The sequence below is a fragment of the Ranitomeya variabilis genome, chromosome 6 (genome assembly GCF_051348905.1).
Source record: "Ranitomeya variabilis isolate aRanVar5 chromosome 6, aRanVar5.hap1, whole genome shotgun sequence".
NCBI classification, from domain to species: Eukaryota; Metazoa; Chordata; class Amphibia; order Anura; family Dendrobatidae; genus Ranitomeya; species Ranitomeya variabilis.
In genome coordinates this window covers 273,790,352-273,809,791 of record NC_135237.1, presented here as the reverse complement: position 1 = coordinate 273,809,791, position 19,440 = coordinate 273,790,352, and the positions used below count along the sequence as shown (strand labels likewise).

Genomic DNA, 19,440 nt, shown 5'->3' with positions numbered 1-19,440 from the left:
GGCCCCCATATAGTGCTGCACAAACATTTTGGGCCCCATATAGCGCTGCACAAACTTTATTGCCCCATATAGCGCTGCACAAACGTTATGGCCCCCATATAGCGCTGCACAAACGTTATGGCCCCCATATAGCGCTGCACAAACTTTATTGCCCCATATAGTGCTGCACAAATGTTATGGCCCCATATAGTGCTGCACAAACGTTATGGCCCCCATATAGTGCTGCACAAACATTATGGCCCCATAGATGCCCCATACAGATATTTGCCCCATTTGCTGCGATAAAAAAAAAAAAAAATCACATACTCACCTCTCCGTCGGTCAGGCCCCCGACACTTTCAATAGTCACCCGCACCTCGTTCCGGCGCCACTCCATGTTCAGCACCGACGTTCAGCAGAGGGCGCACACTAACTACGTCACCGCGCCCTCTGACCTGAGCGTCACTGCTGAAGACAGATCGGCGCCCGGAACGAGGAAAGGTGACTATCGCGCAGCGCTGCGCTCCCCTCCCCGTATACTCACCTGGTCCTGGCGCTGGGCAGTCCCTGCTTCCCCGACGCCGCAGCTTCTAACTGTACTGAGCGGTCACTGTTACCGCTGAATACAGTAATAAATATGCGGCTCCACCTCTATGGGAGGTGGAGCCGCATATTCATTTACTGTAATGAGCGGTACCATGTGACCGCTCAGTACAGGAAGAAGCTGAAGCTGCTGCTGCCGGGGAAGCCAGGGACCGCGCCTGGACTAGGTGAGTATTTTTAGACAGCCCCCACTCTCCCTCCCCTGCCGACCTCTGGGTATGACTCGAGTATAAGCCGAGAGGGGGACTTTCAGCCCAAAAAAGTGGGCTGAAAATCTCGGCTTATACTCGAGTATATACGGTAATATTTTTAAATTTTTTCAACACTCCAATTAATAAATACTAATTATAGCGATATTGATTTCAATAAGTTCATTATATAATATTCAGTATATCCTTACTGTATGGCGTCCACAGAATGTCATTGAAGCCTAAATGTACATTTCCCCAGATGGTCAATCTAAGGGTACTGTCACACAGTGGCACTTTGGTCGCTACGACGGCACGATCCGTGACGTTCCAGCGATATAGTTACGATATCGCTGTGTCTGACACGCTACTGCGATCAGGGACCCCGCTGAGAATCGTACGTCGTAGCGGATCGTTTGAAACTTTATTTCGTCGTCAAGTGTCCCGCTGTGGCGGCATGATCGCAGCGTGTGCACGATATTCCCAATGTCCCGTATGACTTCTACATCGCAACTACGTCATGAAATTATCGCTCCAGCGCCGTGCATTGCAAAGTGTGACCGCAGTCTACGACGCTGGAGCGATAATCAAGCGACGCTGCAACATCACGGATCGTGCCGTCGGAGCGATCAAAGTGCCACTGTGTGACAGTACCCTAACAAAGGAATGTAAATGACCAGTAATTTGTTTGCAGTTCAAAGATGAGAACTACCTGATTGGATCTTTCACAGGAGAGGTTTATGCTAATTGGAGGCTTCAGTACACATACATTGGGACATCAAAGCCTTTAGAGAAGTTTCAGTGGGGTTGGTTTAAGATATAAATGAGTAGATAGGACAGAAAAGGGAGTAAAGGTACCTTCACACTAAGCGACTTTGCAGCGAGAATGACGACGATCCGTGACGTTGCAGCGTCCTGGATAGCGATCTCGTTGTGTTTGACACGCAGCAGCGATCTGGATCCCGCTGTGATATCGTTGGTCGGAGCTAGAAGTCCAGAACTTTATTTCGTCGCTGATCACCCGCTGTCATCGCTGGATCGGTGTCACACACAGCGACGTCACCGCTGTGCTCTGCTTTACGGCCGGCGCTGACACATTCAGTGCAGGGAAGCCGCCGGCGGGGGACGTGACAGACATCACAAGGTGATTATGTAGTGTGTTTTTTTTTACTTTCACAATGGTAACCAGGGTAAATATCAGGTTACTAAGCACGGCCCTGCGCTTAGTAACCCAATGTTTACCCTGGTTACCCGGGTGCTGCAGGGGGACTTCGGCATCGTTGAAGACAGTTTCAACGATGCCGAAGTCGTTCCCCTGATCGTTGGTCGCTGGAGAGAGCTGTCTGTGTGACAGCTCCCCAGCGACCACATAACGACTTACCAACGATCGCATCGCTGGTCGTGATCGTTGGTAAGTCGTTTAGTGTAACGGTACCTTAAAACAGACAGATGGAGGAGAGATGGGGCAGAGAGACCAGGCTGATTGACTCCTACCATACTAATGTAAGACTTTATGATTATGGGCTATTTGAGTGACTGTTTATATTTATTATCTTTTATTACGTAAATTCATTTTTGTTTATTCAATTTTCATGTGAGCATTTATTTATTCATCACAATTCCTTGAACCTTAACAAAACAACTTCTTACAGATGCACTCACCTCACATTTTAAGTATTGTGGCCTCTCCTAAAATAAAAAAGAGAAGGATTAACTTATACAATAAAGAAAATAAAACAGATACAATTGAGATTATGTTTCAAGACAAACTTATTTTTTTTTCTCATCTAGAGTAGAGATTGCTCTGTGGTTTAAGTAAAAAAAAAAAAACATTTAAAAATCAAAAATAGGTTTGTTTCGTCTTCTAGGATATGTGCACACGTCAGGATTTCTTGCAGAAATTTCCTGAAAAAAAGCGGAAATTTTCTGCAAGAAATCCACATTTTTTTTGCGTTTTTTTCCCGTTTTTTTTTCGCGTTTTTTTTTAGCATTTTGCAAGCGAAATTAGCTTGCAGAATGCTAAAGTTTTCCAAGTGATCTGTAGCATCGCTTGGAAAACTGACTGACAGGTTGGTCACACTTGTTAAACATACTGTTTGACAAGTGTGACCAACTTTTTACTATAGATGCTGCCTATGCAGCATCAATAGTAAAAGATAGAATGTTTAAAAATAATAAAAAAAATAAAAAAAATGGTTATACTCACCTGCAGACAGCCGATCTCCTCAGCGGCGTCCGTTCCTATAGATGGTGTGTGCAGGACCTTCGATGACGTCGCGGTCACGTGAGCGGTCACATGAGCGGTCTCGCGACCAATCACAAGACCGCGACGTCATCGCAGGTCCTTCACACACACCAGCTATAGGAACCGAAGCGGCAGCATGCACCTGAGAGGCGGGAAGACTCCGGGGGCCATCGAAGGTGAGTATATCACTATTTTTAATTTTAATTCTTCTTTTTTTACCAATTATATGGTGCCCAGTCCGTGGAGGAGAGTCTCCTCTCCTCCACCCTGGGTACCAACCGCACATAATCTGCTTACTTCCCGCATGGTGTGCACAGCCCCGTGCGGGAAGTAAGCAGATCAATGCATTCCTAGGTGTGCGGAATCCCCGCAATTCCGCAAATTTAATGAACATGTTGCTTTTTTTTCCGCGATGCGATTATTTCGCGGAAAAAAATGCAACATTTGCACAAGAAATGCGGAATACACTGTAAATAATAGGAGGCATATGTAAGCGTTTTTTTCGTGTTTTTATCAAGTTTTTATAGCGAAAAAAACGTGAAAAATACTGAACGTGTGCACATGGCCTTAGTGAAAACATAAGGTGAGGGGGAGGGGGGATGAACAGTCCCCTAAAATGACAAATTAGAAAATGTTCACTTGTTTATTTAACCTACACTCCCCTTCTATACAAGTGTCCATCCATAACCTCCTGGATAAATCCACCCTCCTTCTGATAAGTATCCTGAGTTGAGATATAAGAGCATAGCATCCCTCGATGGATGAAAATGCCACAGCTGTCAGCTGTACCCTATAGCTGACACCTTGCTGCATCAGCCAATTCACATCCAAATAATGGCCTTAGTCTGCGGCTAAAGTGACCAGTTCAGAAGTTACCAACATTTAAATTTAAAAAAAAAAAAAAAAAAAAAAGTTTTGTTGAAAAAAAATACTGCTACAATTGTAAACCTTTTAACATCCTAAGTTAAAGAACTTTTTACAAATGGTGCTGATGTAAAGCATACATGAGGGAAATGCTATTTATTAAGTTATTTGTGCTAGTTTGACAATTCTGATTAACCCCTTCAAGACTCAGCCCTTTTTCGTTTTTGCATTTTCGTTTTTCACTCCCCTCCTTCCCAGAGCCATAACTTTTTTATTTTTCAATATGGCCATGTGAGGACTTATTTTTTGCAGGACGAGTTGTACTTTTTAACGTCACCATTGGTTTTACCATGTCTTGTACTAGAAAACGGGAAAAAAATTCCAAGTGTGGTGAAATTGCAAAAAAAGTGCAATCCCACACTTGTTTTTTGTTTGGCTTTTTTGCCAGGTTCACTATATGCTAAAACTGACCTGCCATTATGATTCTCCAGGTCATTACGAGTTCATAGACACTAAACACGTCTAGGTTATTTTTTTATCTAATTGGCGAAAAAAAAAATTCCAAACTTTGATATATATATATCACCATTTCCGATACCCGTAGCGTGATCTCGAGTTGGGTGAGGGCTTATTTTTTTGCGTGCAGAGCTGACGTTTTTATTCATACCATTTTTTTGATTGCCCGTTATGCATTTTAATGCACTGCCGAGGCGACCAAAAAACTTTATTCTGGCATATTGACTGTGGGGGGAAAAAAGTTTCTCCTGGGCAGTGTTCGGCTACATGCAGGAGCCAGGAAGATTGATAACGCTATTAACCTGAAGATTAACCCCATATCTGCAGATTTAAAGCATTTTTTTTTCTGGTGACTGGTTCCCTTTAGTGAGTTTAATCTGTAAGATGCAGTTGGTAGTATAATTTAGAGTATTTTCTGCAACATTATTAAAATATACAAAATATCTGACAACTGTGTCGAAAAATAAAAAATTACAATACTTACATAAGCAAAACGTCTATAACTACCTCTTCCTCTTTTAAAATATTTTTCTGGTCGATTCATGGTTCTATTTAGCAAGCAGTATCTAAAACAATGGAAAAAAATATTAATAACGTCTTTGTCTGCAGGTGCCTCTTCTCCCTTTACTGGTTTTTCCACATAAAATTTTAGATTTAGGATTTTTATGTCATAAATGTCTAAACAGTGAGTAAAAAGACAAAACATGAGGGTGCACGGGTAGGTTCTCACACCATACATATAAAGAGAACCCGACACTCAAGTTTGTGTGATGCACTCAAATTTATTTGCGGTACCAACAAACGCTTCGGTCATAAAGACCTTCATCAGTTACGTACTGGTGTAATAGAGAGTGATTAGTGGAAGTTTGTGGTAAGTCCGTTACCACATCATCTGTTTTTTCAAAGTTATATGGCCATCAGGTCGGATACATGGAGATCCGTGCTTCTTAGTAGGAGACAGTACCCATATAAAGACGCAGTGTCCACCGCTTGTCTGTGAGGATAGTGGCGTGGCACTGATGAAGGTCTTAATGACCGAAACGTTTGCTGGTACTACAAATAAATGTGAGTGCATCACACAAACTTAAGCTGAGTGCCAGGTTCTCTTTATCTAAACAGTGAGTAACAACCCAAATAGGCTACAGGAGACACAAGCAGCCCAGTCAGTATGATTCAGTAAAGAATAGTAATAATGGTCCTAGGAACGCTGGAAATGAGACCAAAACAAGGATTTTATTGTTGAACCACAACGCGTTTCAACGGTTAAACCGTCTTCATCAGGTGGAAGTTTATTAATGGAGAGCAGGAAGGGGTATTTAAACAAATAGCAACCAATAAAATTCAAAGTCAGCAGGTCACATGATAAGAACAAGTCACATGATAAAATAGTAAGGTCACATGGTAAAAACACAATAGGAACAAAATTATGTATATATAAAAAAAAGATTAAATAAAGCCCCTAGACCTGATTAAAATATAAAACATGATAAAAAGCAGAAATAAGACAACATATAATAAAATGACACTATAAAAACGACTTAAAAACAGAGAGATCACTTGTTATCCCTTTCAAAGGTAAGATTTAACCCTTCAGGTGCCAGAGTCCCCAACTTAAAAATCCAGAAACTTTCCCTATTAATCAAGCTCCCATACCGATCAGATACATTGTCCGGTATAAAATCTATAATCGTTAGTTTAAGAGATTCAAATTTTTTTGGTGCTTGGTTAAAAAATGCTTTGATAGGCTATGCAACATAAAACCATTCCTAATATTATGGCGATACTTGTTCAGTCTTGCGTGCATGGTCTGTATAGTCCGTCCAACGTATTGGAGCCCACATCCGCATTCTATTAGATATACTACAAATGAGGATTGACAGTTAACATGGTAGTTGATTCTGTAATTAATATTAGTAGTATTGGATGTGAATTCTTTAAAACCATTTCTGATGAAGTTACAACATAGACATTTTGCAGATCTGCAAGCAAACAGCCGGGATTTTTTGTTAGCTGGGTCGCGGATATGGCACTGGGGCTAATAACTGTATTGCTGGGTGCAACTAGGTTGCGGAGTGTGCGATTCCGCCTATAAATTATTCTGGGGTGGGTAGGGATGTGACCTGAGAATATAGGGTCACCTTCCAATATGAACCAATATTTTTTCAAAAGTCTTTGGATAGTAGCATGAGATTGATTAAAAGTTATAACCAAGCTCCACTTGGCAAATTCAGAGGTCACGGATTTAGCACCCCTACTAGTTTTACTTTTAATTTTCTGTATACATTCATATTGGGACAATATTCCTGTTTTAGAAAGGGCGTCTTGAACCAGTTTCTTAGGGTAGCCTTTTTGTAAAAAACGTTGCTCTAAGACTTTGGCCTCTTCAAAAAAATCCTTGTCTCTTGTGCAATTTTTCTTATGCGCCAATACTGCCCATACAGGATGTTACGGATCCATTTGGGAAGGTGTCCACTATTAAAATTCAAGTAACTATTCACATCTACCTTTTTAAAGTGTGTAGTGGTGGAGAAACAGCCCTCAGTGTCAACATGTACCATTAGATCTAAAAATTGAATTGAGCATCGCCATAATATTAGGAATGGTTTTATGTTGCATAGCCTATCAAAGCATTTTTTAACCAAGCACCAAAAATTTTTAGAATCTCTTAAACTAACGATTACACTGGTCAACAGCATTTTTGGTGCCAAAGATATTTCATCGAATTTAGGGTATTTTTGGGGTGCTGATTCTGAATATGTCATCAGTTTTGCCAGATTGGCTCAAGTTTTTGACATTTTTGGTATCTTATTTATAGCACTTGTTGGTAAATGCGACGCATCATCTCATTAATTTCTTTGGATTAGTACTTGAACTGAGCAGTTCTCAATATAGTTTTGTGTTAATTAGTGTTCTAAAAGTTTGTTCATAGCTTGATTTTTGCACTAACTTTATGTTGTTGTCTGTTTTCCAGTGAAAAGCATGAACTCATCAAGAAGAAGTTGTCTTAACGATCCAGACTCATTCTGTTACATTTGTGGTGAATACACACTGCCAAAACATAGAAGAAACATAACAGACTTCGTAAAAAAAGTGTATTTTGCCTATTTTGGGGTTATGCTTGGGGACCAAGACAAGTTTTGGGCACCACACATAGTGTGCAAAGCATGTATCCAATTATTACGAAAATGGAGCAAAGGACAAAGAAAAAGCTTCAAATTTGGTGTTCCAATGGTGTGGAGAGAGACAAAAAATCATCATGATGACTGTTATTTATGGTAAACACAGGTACAGGCACATCTTCACAATGAGGGACAGGCCTTCTTGCAGATTCCATGTTACTCCCATTTTCGTTTCTTATGCTTATTGAATCCTTGCACTTGCACTGCACAGAAATAACAGTCATCATGATGATTTTTTGGCTCTCTCCACACCATTGGAACACCAAATTTGAAGCTTTTTCTTTGTCCTTTGCTCCATTTTCGTAATAATTCGATACATGCTTTGCACACTATGTGTGGTGCCCAAAACTTGTCTTGGTCCCCAAGCATAACCCCAAAATAGGCAAAATACACTTTTTTTACGAAGTCTGTTATGTTTCTTCTATGTTTTGGCAGTGTGTATTCACCACAAATGTAACAGAATGAGTCTGGATCATTAAGACAACTTCTTCTTGATGAGTTCATGCTTTTCACTGGAAAACAGACAACAACATAAAGTTAGTGCAAAAATCAAGCTATGAACAAACTTTTAGAACACTAATTAACACAAAACTATATTGAGAACTGCTCAGTTCAAGTACTAATCCAAAGAAATTAATGAGATGATGCGTCGCATTTACCAACAAGTGCTATAAATAAGATACCAAAAATGTCAAAAACTTGAGCCAATCTGGCAAAACTGATAGCATATTCAGAATCAGCACCCCAAAAATACCCCAAATTCATTAAAATATTTTGGACACCAGAAAAAAAAAAATTTTTTGTTGACCTGTGTTATAGATTTTATACCAGACAATGTATCTGATCGGTATGGGAGCTTGATTAATAGGGAAAGTTTCTGGATTTTTAAGTTGGGGACTCTGGCGCCTGAAGGGTTAAATCTTACCATTGAAAGGGTTAACAAGCGATCTCTCCGTTTTAAGTCGTTTTTATAGTGTCATTTTATTATATGCTGTCTTATTTCTGCTTTTTATCATGTTTTATTTTTTAATCAGCTCTAGGAGCTTTATTTAATCTTTTTTTTACATATACATAATTTTGTTCCTATTGTGTTTTTACCATGTGACCTTACTATTTTATCATGTGACTTGCTGACTTTGAATTTTATTGGTTGCTATTTGTTTAAATACCCCTTCCTGCTCTCCATTAATAAACTTCCACCTGATGAAGACGGTTTAACCGTTGAAACGCGTTGTGGTTCAACACTAAAATCCTTGTTTTGGTCTCATTTCCAGCGCTCCTAGAACCGTTATTACTATTCTTTACTGCATTTTGTATCCTCCTAGAAGGTTAACGGCTGGAGCTGCGGTGGACCCTTTGCTTTTAATTTTAACTGTGACCCTCACAGCGCTCCCCAGTGACCGCTTTCTTTTCCCTTGAATTTCAGTCAGTATGATTGGCTGTACCATTATTTCCCACCCATGATAATAGACAGTGACTGCAGAGTGGCCAACGCTAAGCCACGACTAGGAGCCTCACTAATTCAGCAGGGGTCGGGCCACAAAATACTGATGAAAGGGTCCGGTCCCCAGATATCGATGAACTATCCATAGATCACTAATATCAGATCATTTCAAGTCATCCCCAGCACTCCCACTGACCGGCTGTTATCAGATGTTAGCCCTGGCGGCAGTCGGATGTAAACACCTGGAGCAGAGCTGCAATGTACACTGAATAGCAGCCCAACGTCTCGAACAGAAGATGGCCCGCAGCACCCAGCTCCGTTCAATGCGTTCACATCCGGCTGCTGCCAAAGCTTACAACGGCTGATCAATGGGGGTGCCGAGTGTTGGACCACCACCAAACTGATCTTGTTCACTATGCTGCAAAACTGACCTGGCAATATGATTCCCCAGGTCAGTACGAGTACGCCAATACCAAACATGCATAGCTCTTTGTTTTTATTGAATTTAAATGGTCGTAAACAAATTTCCAGACCTGGCCATAACGTTCTCACTTTTCATATATATATTTTCAGGATATGGGGAGGATACCATTTTGGTGCAGATAAGGTGCTTTAGTCGCCTCTTATTGCATTTTATTGTGGCGGCCAAAAAAACGCAATTCTGGTGCATTGATTTTATTTCTCATTACCAGGGCTGTGAACCAATTCCGACTGACTCCTCAATTTCCGACACCCTACTCCCAGCACTGCCTCACTACTGAGCATGTACATAAAGTGCAGCACAGATTCATCTCCACTAAAAGCCGAGATCCTTAGATCAGGACAGACATTTATAGGATATTTCATTACTTCTCCAAATTCTTATGGAAACGTTTATAGCACATCCTGCACTGAACTACTGAACCCAATATATTATATATTTTAGGAGACGGTCCATTTTATATCGACTCCCAATTCCGACGCCACCAAAATGGACACAGACTCCACAGTCCGGCTCATTACACAGTTTACCAATCGGATTAATCTATCTAATCGTCTAAGGGGCACTTCCGTCTGTTTGTCTATCTGTAGGGATAATGGTGTGTACTCAGGTCAGGGACAAGGAGGTGCTGGTAAAAAAGACCATGTGGTCTAGTCAATCATATAGAAAAAATTACCGCACACAATACTGGTATGATGCAAAAAAGGTATATGCCAGGTTTATTAAAAAAAGAACAAGAAAGTTGCCACAAATTTTTGTAGAAAGAAACCCAACGTTTCAACCCTCCCGGGTCTTATTCATGGGGTTACTCTGATCCTTTGATACATATAGAAAAGAGTGGCAGTAGTAGAGGGTGGGCAAACGATCCCTTTAAAGCATAACCTTGTTATAGGGCCAGTAAAAGGCCTCTGCGTCCCGAGTGGATGAAGGCTGGTTGAAGGGGCCGCCACGTTTAGGAATGGCCTGAAATGTCCTGTATTATATAGTGAGGTCAGCGGCGCTCCCTGCTGTTGGTGTTTGTCTATCTGTCACGGAAATCCCGCACCGCTGTTTGGTCGCTGCCGCCAGGCCACGACCAATCAGCGACGGGCACAGTCCGGCCGCGAATTCGCCCCTTCCTACTGTCAGTGCCCCCTCCAGTCAGAGCTCACACAGAGTTAATGGCTGCAGTCAGTTAACGCTGCTATTAACCCTGTGTGACCAACTTTTTTTTTTTTTTTTTTACAATTGATGCTGCCTATGCAGCATCAATAGTAAAAAGATCTAATGTTAAAAATAATAATTAAAAAAAAAAAATAAAAAAAATTATATACTCACCGTCCGGCGCCTTTCCTGCTGCTCACGACGCTCCGGGCCATGCATTGCGGTTTCGTGAAATGATGACGTAGCGGTCTCGCGAGACCGCTACGTCATCATCTCGCGAGACTGCAATGCATTCTTGGGACCAGAGCGTCGTGAGTAGCATCGCTAAACGCCTTGGCTGGATCCGGGGGCCGCCGGAAGGCGAGTATATAACTTTTTTTTTTTAAACAGGGATATGGTGCCCGCTGTGCCATACGCTGCGTGGCCTGTGCCATACGCTGCGTAGCCTGTGCCATACGCTGCGTGGCTGTGGTATATTTCTGTTGTATCTGTGCATCATGAATTGTGGTATGTGTTAAAGAGGGGGGCCCACTGAGACTCTTTTGCCCGGGGCCCTCAAAAACCTGGAGCCGTCCCTGGCTCCAGCCGGGCGTGAGCAATCAGCGACAGGCACAGTCCGGCCGCGAATTGGCGCGGAATTTGAACCACGCTTCGCTAACTAGTCGCCCCCGGCCGGCCAAATCCTGTGCATAAATTGTATTATTCTGAAAAGTTCATAAATAAACTACATACATATTCTAGAGTACCTGATGCGTTAGAATTGGGCCACCATCTAGTTTATTTTATATTTTGATAGATCGCACTTTTATGAACGAAGCAATACCAAATATGTGTTTTTTATTTTATTTTTAATTGGGCAAAAGGGGCGTGATTTGAACTTATGTTGGTTTTTTTCATATTTTTAAAAACTTTTTTTTTTCTTTCTTTATTTATTTTATTAGTTCCCTTCAGGGACTTAAAGCTGAGATCATCTGATTGTGATATACATAGCAGTGCAAGAGCACTGATATATACAGCTAAAATGACGATCTAAGAATGGCAGCCATCGTAATGACAGACACCCCCCCGGTCATCTATTAATGACCGCAGTCAGAGATTGACAGAGGGATTTAACCGGTTAGCAGCCGGGGGTGGAGGCAGACATGACATACCAGTATTTCATGTCAGTAAGGGTATGTCCACACGTTCAGTATTAGGCTGCGCTTTGGAAGCAGCACATGTCCGCTCCTTCCAAAGCGCAGCCGGCCTTTGAACGCAGGTGAATAAGCATGTGTTCATTGAACCGTGCGGAATCACATTGAATGGGTGAAATTTATATTGCGTAGACTCACATCTCCACAAGATAAATAGACATGCTGCAGTCTGGAAAGACGTGCCACATGTCCATCTCTGCAGGGATGCCGCGGGTGTCAGTGCACATGGGATTTCTTGAAATCCCATCCACTATGCTGTAACATCTGGCCACTGCGGATGCACGCAGCTTCCAACCTGCAGTGTTTAAAGATCATGGAAACATACCCTAAGTGGTTTAAAAGGACCTGTCATTATTTTACCTATTTTATTTCTGCTGCTCCTCAGTCTTCTGCATTTTTTTTTTTTTTTTTAATCGGCCTTTTCGTTCCCTAGATATGGGCCTTTTTATTAAGTGATTTTTTTATGGTCTTTCTAAAGGGGTGCGGCTGACAGGATTCTCCGGGTATCCTTAGGCTGTTCTGCATTATTACCCTGTGAGCATTACCTCCTTGGTAAAGACCATAAAATTAGCCTCAAATAAAAAGACCCATAGCTTTAGAACCATATGGAGGATTTAAACGGGAACCAGCAGGAATAAAACAGGAGCTAACTGGCCACTTTTGATCTGATGACATGTCCTAAGTGCTGTTCAAGGCCACCCATACACTGTCTTGTGTCACTAATGAGACGAAGAAGTACATGACCCAAGAGACAAATCTCTAGGACTGCCCAGTTGTACCAGAACAACAACTATAACCTTAATTTAATATTACAGTCATGAAGCACCAATATACTTTGTATAGATGAGTGGTAAATACCAACTCTCTCTAGGCACTCAGGTGCCCTTCCGGGACTACTCCAAACCAATACATAAACAAAAACACGGAGAAAAAAAGTCCACTTCAACATATTTAGAAAACAATATACAAAAGGTTTATTAAGTAATCAATCATAAACAAATACAAATATGTAAAATACAAAACATGGGTGTATTGTCAATACCGCCATATAGCAGAAGACACATAGGAGGAAATGCGGCAATGACCAAGTCAGGGGGGGGAGTTCACATATACACCTTTTGGGTGGCAGAGTCAGCTCAGAAAGTAAAGAGAACGTACGATCAAATACAATCACTACGTCTAACTCACATGGCAGAATAGCCCAAAGTACAGGATCATATCTTCATAAGTAAATATAGTTGCTGCTTACCCATTATGGATCAGGTGTGTTCTCCCCACCTCACTCGGTCCCCCCGGACGCGCGTTTCGCGTGGCTTTTTCAACAGGGTGACTCTGCCACCCAAAAGGTGTATATGTGAACTCCCCCCCTGACTTGGTCATTGCCGCATTTCCTCCTATGTGTCTTCTGCTATATGGCGGTATTGACAATACACCCATGTTTTGTATTTTACATATTTGTATTTGTTTATGATTGATTACTTAGGCCATGTTCACACGCTGCGGTTTTTACCGCGGAACCGCCGCGATTTTGATGCTGCGGGTCCGCAGCAGTTTCCATAGCGTTTACATTAACATGTAAACCCTATGGAAACCGCAAACCGCAGTGCACATGCTGCGGGAAAAACCGCGCAGAAACGCAGCGGTTTACAACCCGCAGCATGTCACTTCTTTGTGCAGAATCGCTGCGATTCTGCACCCATAGGAATGCATTGAACCGCTTACTTCCCGCATGGGGCTGTGCCCACGTTGCGGGAAGTAAGCGGATAATGTGCGGGTGGTACCCGGGGTGGAGGAGAGGAGACTCTCCTCCAGGCCCTGGGAACCATAAAATAGTGTAAAAAAAAGAATTAAAATAAAAAATGAAGCTATACTCACCTCTCAGCGCTGCCCGCGGCCGTCCGGTCTCAGTTGCTGTGCCGAACAGGACCTGTGGTGACGTCGCGGTCACATGACCGTGATGACGCCGCGGTCACATGACCGTGACGTCACGAAGGTCCTTGTCGGCACAGCCGCTTGCAGCGCCGGGGAGATCGCGACGTCAGAGGGTGAGTATAGCCAATTTTTATTATTTTTTACATTACTATTGATGCTGCATATTGCTGCATATGCAGCATCAATAGTACAGCAGTAATCCCGCAGCGGAAACCGCGGAACAAACCGCGATAAATCTGCAGGGATAACCACAGCGGTTTTGCCCTGCAGATTTTCAATTCCGCTGCGGGATTAACCCGCAGAGGAACCCGCAGCGTGTGAACATGGCCTTAATAAACCTTTTGTATATTGTTTTCTAAATATGTTGAAGTGGACTTTTTTTCTCCGTGTTTTTGTTTATGTAACTATAACCTTAAGTAAAGTTTACAAGACAATATAATAGGAGATAGAAAACTTTAAAAATAAAAAGTATGTGCTGCTCCGCTCTGGCTTCAGAGGACACACTGTGGCCTTGATCTTATATTATTCTGCTTACCACAGGCCTGGGGAGGAATCCTTCTGAACTGCAGGTCAGCGCTGCCACCGGGGAACACTGCAATCACAGTAAGGATGGGGCCGATCTATGGCGAGAAGACGGGAGCAATAAAAACACAGCCTCACACCGCATCAGCCGAGAAGGAAAGCGTTACCAGTGTGTACAAGTTTCACAAGGTTTCTTCATCACACAAACAAAAAAAAAAAAACATCAGTACCAATGTCAGCAGGAAGATTAAAAAAAAAAAACAACTTTGCTGGAAAAATAACAGAGTCAGAAATTAAAAATCACCTTACTATAAACTGCCATTCCCTGTCCCATTAGCGGCCTTTGTGCTGTACGTGAGGCAGAACACTGGGGTCAGTGCTGTAGTAACGGCTGGGGTCAGTGCTGTAGTAATGGCCGGGGTCAGTGCTGTAGTAACGGCTGGGGTCAGTGCTGTAGTAACGGCTGGGGTCAGTGCTGTAGTAACGGCTGGGGTCAGTGCTGTAGTAACGGCTGGGGTCAGTGCTGTAGTAACGGCTGGGGTCAGTGCTGTAGTAACGGCTGGGGTCAGTGCTGTAGTAACGGCTGGGGTCAGTGCTGTAGTAACGGCTGGGGTCAGTGCTGTAGTAACGGCTGGGGTCAGTGCTGTAGTAACGGCTGGGGTCAGTGCTGTAGTAATGGCCGGGGTCAGTGCTGTAGTAATGGCCGGGGTCAGTGCTGTAGTAATGGCTGGGGTCAGTGCTGTAGTAATGGCTGGGGTCAGTGCTGTAGTAAGGGCTGGGGTCGGTGCTGTAGTAAGGGCTGGGGTCGGTGCTGTAGTAAGGGCTGGGGTCGGTGCTGTAGTAAGGGCTGGGGTCGGTGCTGTAGTGAGGGCTGGGGTCGGTGCTGTAGTGAGGGCTGGGGTCGGTGCTGTAGTGAGGGCTGGGGTCGGTGCTGTAGTAAGGGCTGGGGTCGGTGCTGTAGTGAGGGCTGGGGTCGGTGCTGTAGTGAGGGCTGGGGTCGGTGCTGTAGTGAGGGCTGGGGTCGGTGCTGTAGTGAGGGCTGGGGTCGGTGCTGTAGTGAGGGCTGGGGTCGGTGCTGTAGTAACGGCTGGGGTCGGTGCTGTAGTAAGGGCTGGGGTCGGTGCTGTAGTAAGGGCTGGGGTCGGTGCTGTAGTAAGGGCTGGGGTCGGTGCTGTAGTAAGGGCTGGGGTCAGTGCTGTAATAATGGCTGGGGTCAGTGCCGTAGTAATGGCTGGGGTCAGTGCTGTAATAATGGCTGGGGTCAGTGCTGTAGTAACGGCTGGTCTCACACAAAGGCCTGGCCAGCGGTGAGAAGCCCTGGCCCTAACACTACGGTTCCTGGGCCCCTCACTTCTCTCACAGGCCTCATACACACAAAAGCTGAGCAACTCACCGACACCAGCAACCGCTCCGAGAACGCGCGCTTACAATGCTCGGTATGATACAGAGACTTCCGCTGAATTCGCCACCATTCTGCCTGAGCTCAGAAACCGAGTCCCAACGTGTGAATGCAATTGGTCTCTAAGAAAATGGTAGATGCTAGAGTGTATGGGCTCCTTCCAGGTGTGACGTCATTTCCGGGGGCGTGTCCTATCAGGAGGGGGGCGTGTTCTCCAAGGCGGCAAAGGAAAGCAGCATGACAGCTTGTGGACGCCATGGAGGTCAGTGGTTTCAGGGTGAAAAATGCTACTTGCCGATCGCTATTCGCTATTGGGGGGAGGCCCTGTGGTGGTCGACCTACTTGTCTGTGTGGGGAGTGACCCGTGGTGGGGTTTTGGGGGGTGCTGCTGGCTATTGTGGGGGACCGCTGTGGTAGGATTTTGGGGGGCTCCGCTGCTGGCTATTGTGGGGGTTCCCTGTGGTGGGATTTTGGGGGCTCCGCTGCTGCTGGCTATTGTGGGGGGCCTCCGCTGCTGCTAGCTATTGTGGGGGATCCCTGCAGTAGGATTTTGGGGGGCTCTGCTGCTGCTGGCTATTGTGGGGGATCCCTGCAGTAGGATTTTGGGGGGCTCTGCTGCTGCTGGCTATTGTGGGGGATCCCTGCGGTGGGATTTTGGGGGGCTCCGCTGCTGCTGGCTATTGTGGGGGACCCCTGTGGTGGGATTTTGGGGGGCTCTGCTGCTGCTGGCTATTGTGGGGGACCCCTGTGGTGGGATTTTGGGGGGCTCTGCTGCTGGCTATTGTGGGGGACCCCTGTGGTGGGATTTTAGGGGGCTCTGCTGCTGCTGGCTATTGTGGGGGACCCCTGTGGTGGGATTTTGGGGGGCTCTGCTGCTGGCTATTGTGGGGGATCCCTGCGGTGGGATTTGGGGGGGCTCCGCTGCTGCTGGCTATTGTGGGGGACCGCTGCGGTGTGGTTTTGGGGGGCTCCGCTGCTGCTGGCTATTGTGGGGGACCGCTGCAGTTTTGGTGGGCTCCGCTGCTGCTGGCTATTGTGGGGGACCCCTGTGGTGGGATTTTGGTGGGCTCCGCTGCTGCTGGCTATTGTGGGGGACCCCTGCAGTGGGATTTTGGGGGGCTCCGCTGCTGGCTATTGTGGGGGACCGCTGCGGTGTGGTTTTGGGGGGCTCCGCTGCTGCTGGCTATTGTGGGGGACCGCTGCAGTTTTGGTGGGCTCCGCTGATGCTGGCTATTGTGGGGGACCCCTGTGGTGGGATTTTGGTGGGCTCCGCTGCTGCTGGCTATTGTGGGGGACCCCTGCGGTGGGATTTTGGTGGGCTCTGCTGCTGCTGGCTATTGTGGGGGACCGCTGCGGTGTGGTTTTGGGGGGCTCCGCTGCTGCTGGCTATTGTGGGGGGACCCCTGTGGTGGGGTTTTGGTGGGCTCCGCTGCTGCTGGCTATTGTGGGGGACCCCTGTGGTGGGATTTTGGTGGGCTCCGCTGCTGCTGGCTATTGTGGGGGATCCCTGCTGTGGGATTTTGGGGGGCTCCGCTGCTGCTGGCTATTGTGGGGGACCCCTGCAGTGGCATTTTGGGGGCTCCGCTGCTGCTGGCTATTGTGGGGGACCGCTGCGGTGTGGTTTTGGGGGGCTCCGCTGCTGCTGGCTATTGTGGGGGACCGCTGCGGTGTGGTTATGGGGGGCTCCGCTGCTGCTGGCTATTGTGGGGGACCGCTGCGGTGTGGTTTTGGGGGGCTCCGCTGCTGCTGGCTATTGTGGGGGACCGCTGCAGTTTTGGTGGGCTCCGCTGATGCTGGCTATTGTGGGGGACCCCTGTGGTGGGATTTTGGTGGGCTCCGCTGCTGCTGGCTATTGTGGGGGACCCCTGCGGTGGGATTTTGGTGGGCTCTGCTGCTGTTGGCTATTGTGGGGGACTGCTGCGGTGTAGTTTTGGGGGGCTCCGCTGCTGCTGGCTATTGTGGGGGGACCCCTGTGGTGGGGTTTTGGTGGGCTCCGCTGCTGCTGGCTATTGTGGGGGATCCCTGCTGTGGGATTTTGGGGGGCTCCGCTGCTGCTGGCTATTGTGGGGGACCCCTGCGGTGGCATTTTGGGGGGCTCCGCTGCTGCTGGCTATTGTGGGGGACCGGTGTGGTTTTGGGGGGCTCCGCTGCTGCTGGCTATTGTGGGGGACCGCTGCGGTGTGGTTTTGGGGGGCTCCGCTGCTGCTGGCTATCGTGGGGGACCGCTGCGGTGTGGTTTTGGGGGGCTCCGCTGCTGCTGGCTATTGTGGGGGACCGCTGCGGTGTGGTTTTGGGGGGCTCCGCTGCTGCTGGCTATTGTGGGGGACCGCTGCGGTTTTGGTGGGCTCCGCTGCTGGCTATTGTGGGGGACCCCTGTGGTGTGGTTTTGGTGGGCTCCGCTGCTGCTGGCTATTGTGGGGACCCCTGTGGTGGGGTTTTGGTGGGCTCCGCTGCTGCTGGCTATTGTGGGGGACCCCTGTGGTGGGATTTTGGTGGGCTCCGCTGCTGCTGGCTATTGTGGGGGACCGCTGCGGTGTGGTTTTGGGGGGCTCCGCTGCTGCTGGCTATTGTGGGGGACCGCTGCGGTGTGGTTATGGGGGGCTCCGCTGCTGCTGGCTATTGTGGGGGACCGCTGCGGTGTGGTTTTGGGGGGCTCCGCTGCTGCTGGCTATTGTGGGGGACCGCTGCAGTTTTGGTGGGCTCCGCTGATGCTGGCTATTGTGGGGGACCCCTGTGGTGGGATTTTGGTGGGCTCCGCTGCTGCTGGCTATTGTGGGGGACCCCTGCGGTGGGATTTTGGTGGGCTCTGCTGCTGTTGGCTATTGTGGGGGACTGCTGCGGTGTGGTTTTGGGGGGCTCCGCTGCTGCTGGCTATTGTGGGGGGACCCCTGTGGTGGGGTTTTGGTGGGCTCCGCTGCTGCTGGCTATTGTGGGGGATCCCTGCTGTGGGATTTTGGGGGGCTCCGCTGCTGCTGGCTATTGTGGGGGACCCCTGCGGTGGCATTTTGGGGGGCTCCGCTGCTGCTGGCTATTGTGGGGGACCGGTGTGGTTTTGGGGGGCTCCGCTGCTGCTGGCTATTGTGGGGGACCGCTGCGGTGTGGTTTTGGGGGGCTCCGCTGCTGCTGGCTATCGTGGGGGACCGCTGCGGTGTGGTTTTGGGGGGCTCCGCTGCTGCTGGCTATTGTGGGGGACCGCTGCGGTGTGGTTTTGGGGGGCTCCGCTGCTGCTGGCTATTGTGGGGGACCGCTGCGGTTTTGGTGGGCTCCGCTGCTGGCTATTGTGGGGGACCCCTGTGGTGTGGTTTTGGTGGGCTCCGCTGCTGCTGGCTATTGTGGGGACCCCTGTGGTGGGGTTTTGGTGGGCTCCGCTGCTGCTGGCTATTGTGGGGGACCCCTGTGGTGGGATTTTGGTGGGCTCCGCTGCTGCTGGCTATTGTGGGGGACCCCTGCGGTGGGATTTTGGGGGGCTCCGCTGCTGCTGGCTATTGTGGGGGACCGCTGCTGTGTGGTTTTTGGGGGGCTCCGCTGCTGCTGGCTATTGTGGGGGACCGCTGCAGTTTTGGTGGGCTCCGCTGCTGCTGGCTATTGTGGGGGATCCCTGCTGTGGGATTTTGGGGGGCTCCGCTGCTGCTGGCTATTGTGGGGGACCCCTGCGGTGGGATTTGGGGGGGCTCTGCTGCTGCTGGCTATTGTGGGGGACTCCTGCGGTGGGATTTTGGGAGGCTCCGCTGCTGCTGGCTATTGTGGGGGAC

At 47.3% G+C, this 19,440-nt stretch overlaps 1 protein-coding gene across 1 annotated transcript in view; it reads right to left on the bottom strand.

Moving 5' to 3' along the window:
* The window catches only part of LOC143782321 (uncharacterized), a 140,794-nt gene extending 124,850 nt beyond the window's left edge, over positions 1 to 15,944 (bottom strand). The window contains exons 1-4 of the mRNA XM_077269675.1: positions 15,683 to 15,944; positions 14,303 to 14,387; positions 4,880 to 4,961; positions 2,433 to 2,459 (exon numbers count right to left, since the gene is read on the bottom strand). Coding sequence (XP_077125790.1) covers positions 2,433 to 2,459; positions 4,880 to 4,939 — 87 coding nt within the window. The 5' untranslated portion in view covers positions 4,940 to 4,961; positions 14,303 to 14,387; positions 15,683 to 15,944. The remainder of the gene's footprint in view (positions 1 to 2,432; positions 2,460 to 4,879; positions 4,962 to 14,302; positions 14,388 to 15,682) is intronic.
* Positions 15,945 to 19,440: the final 3,496 nt, after the last annotated feature.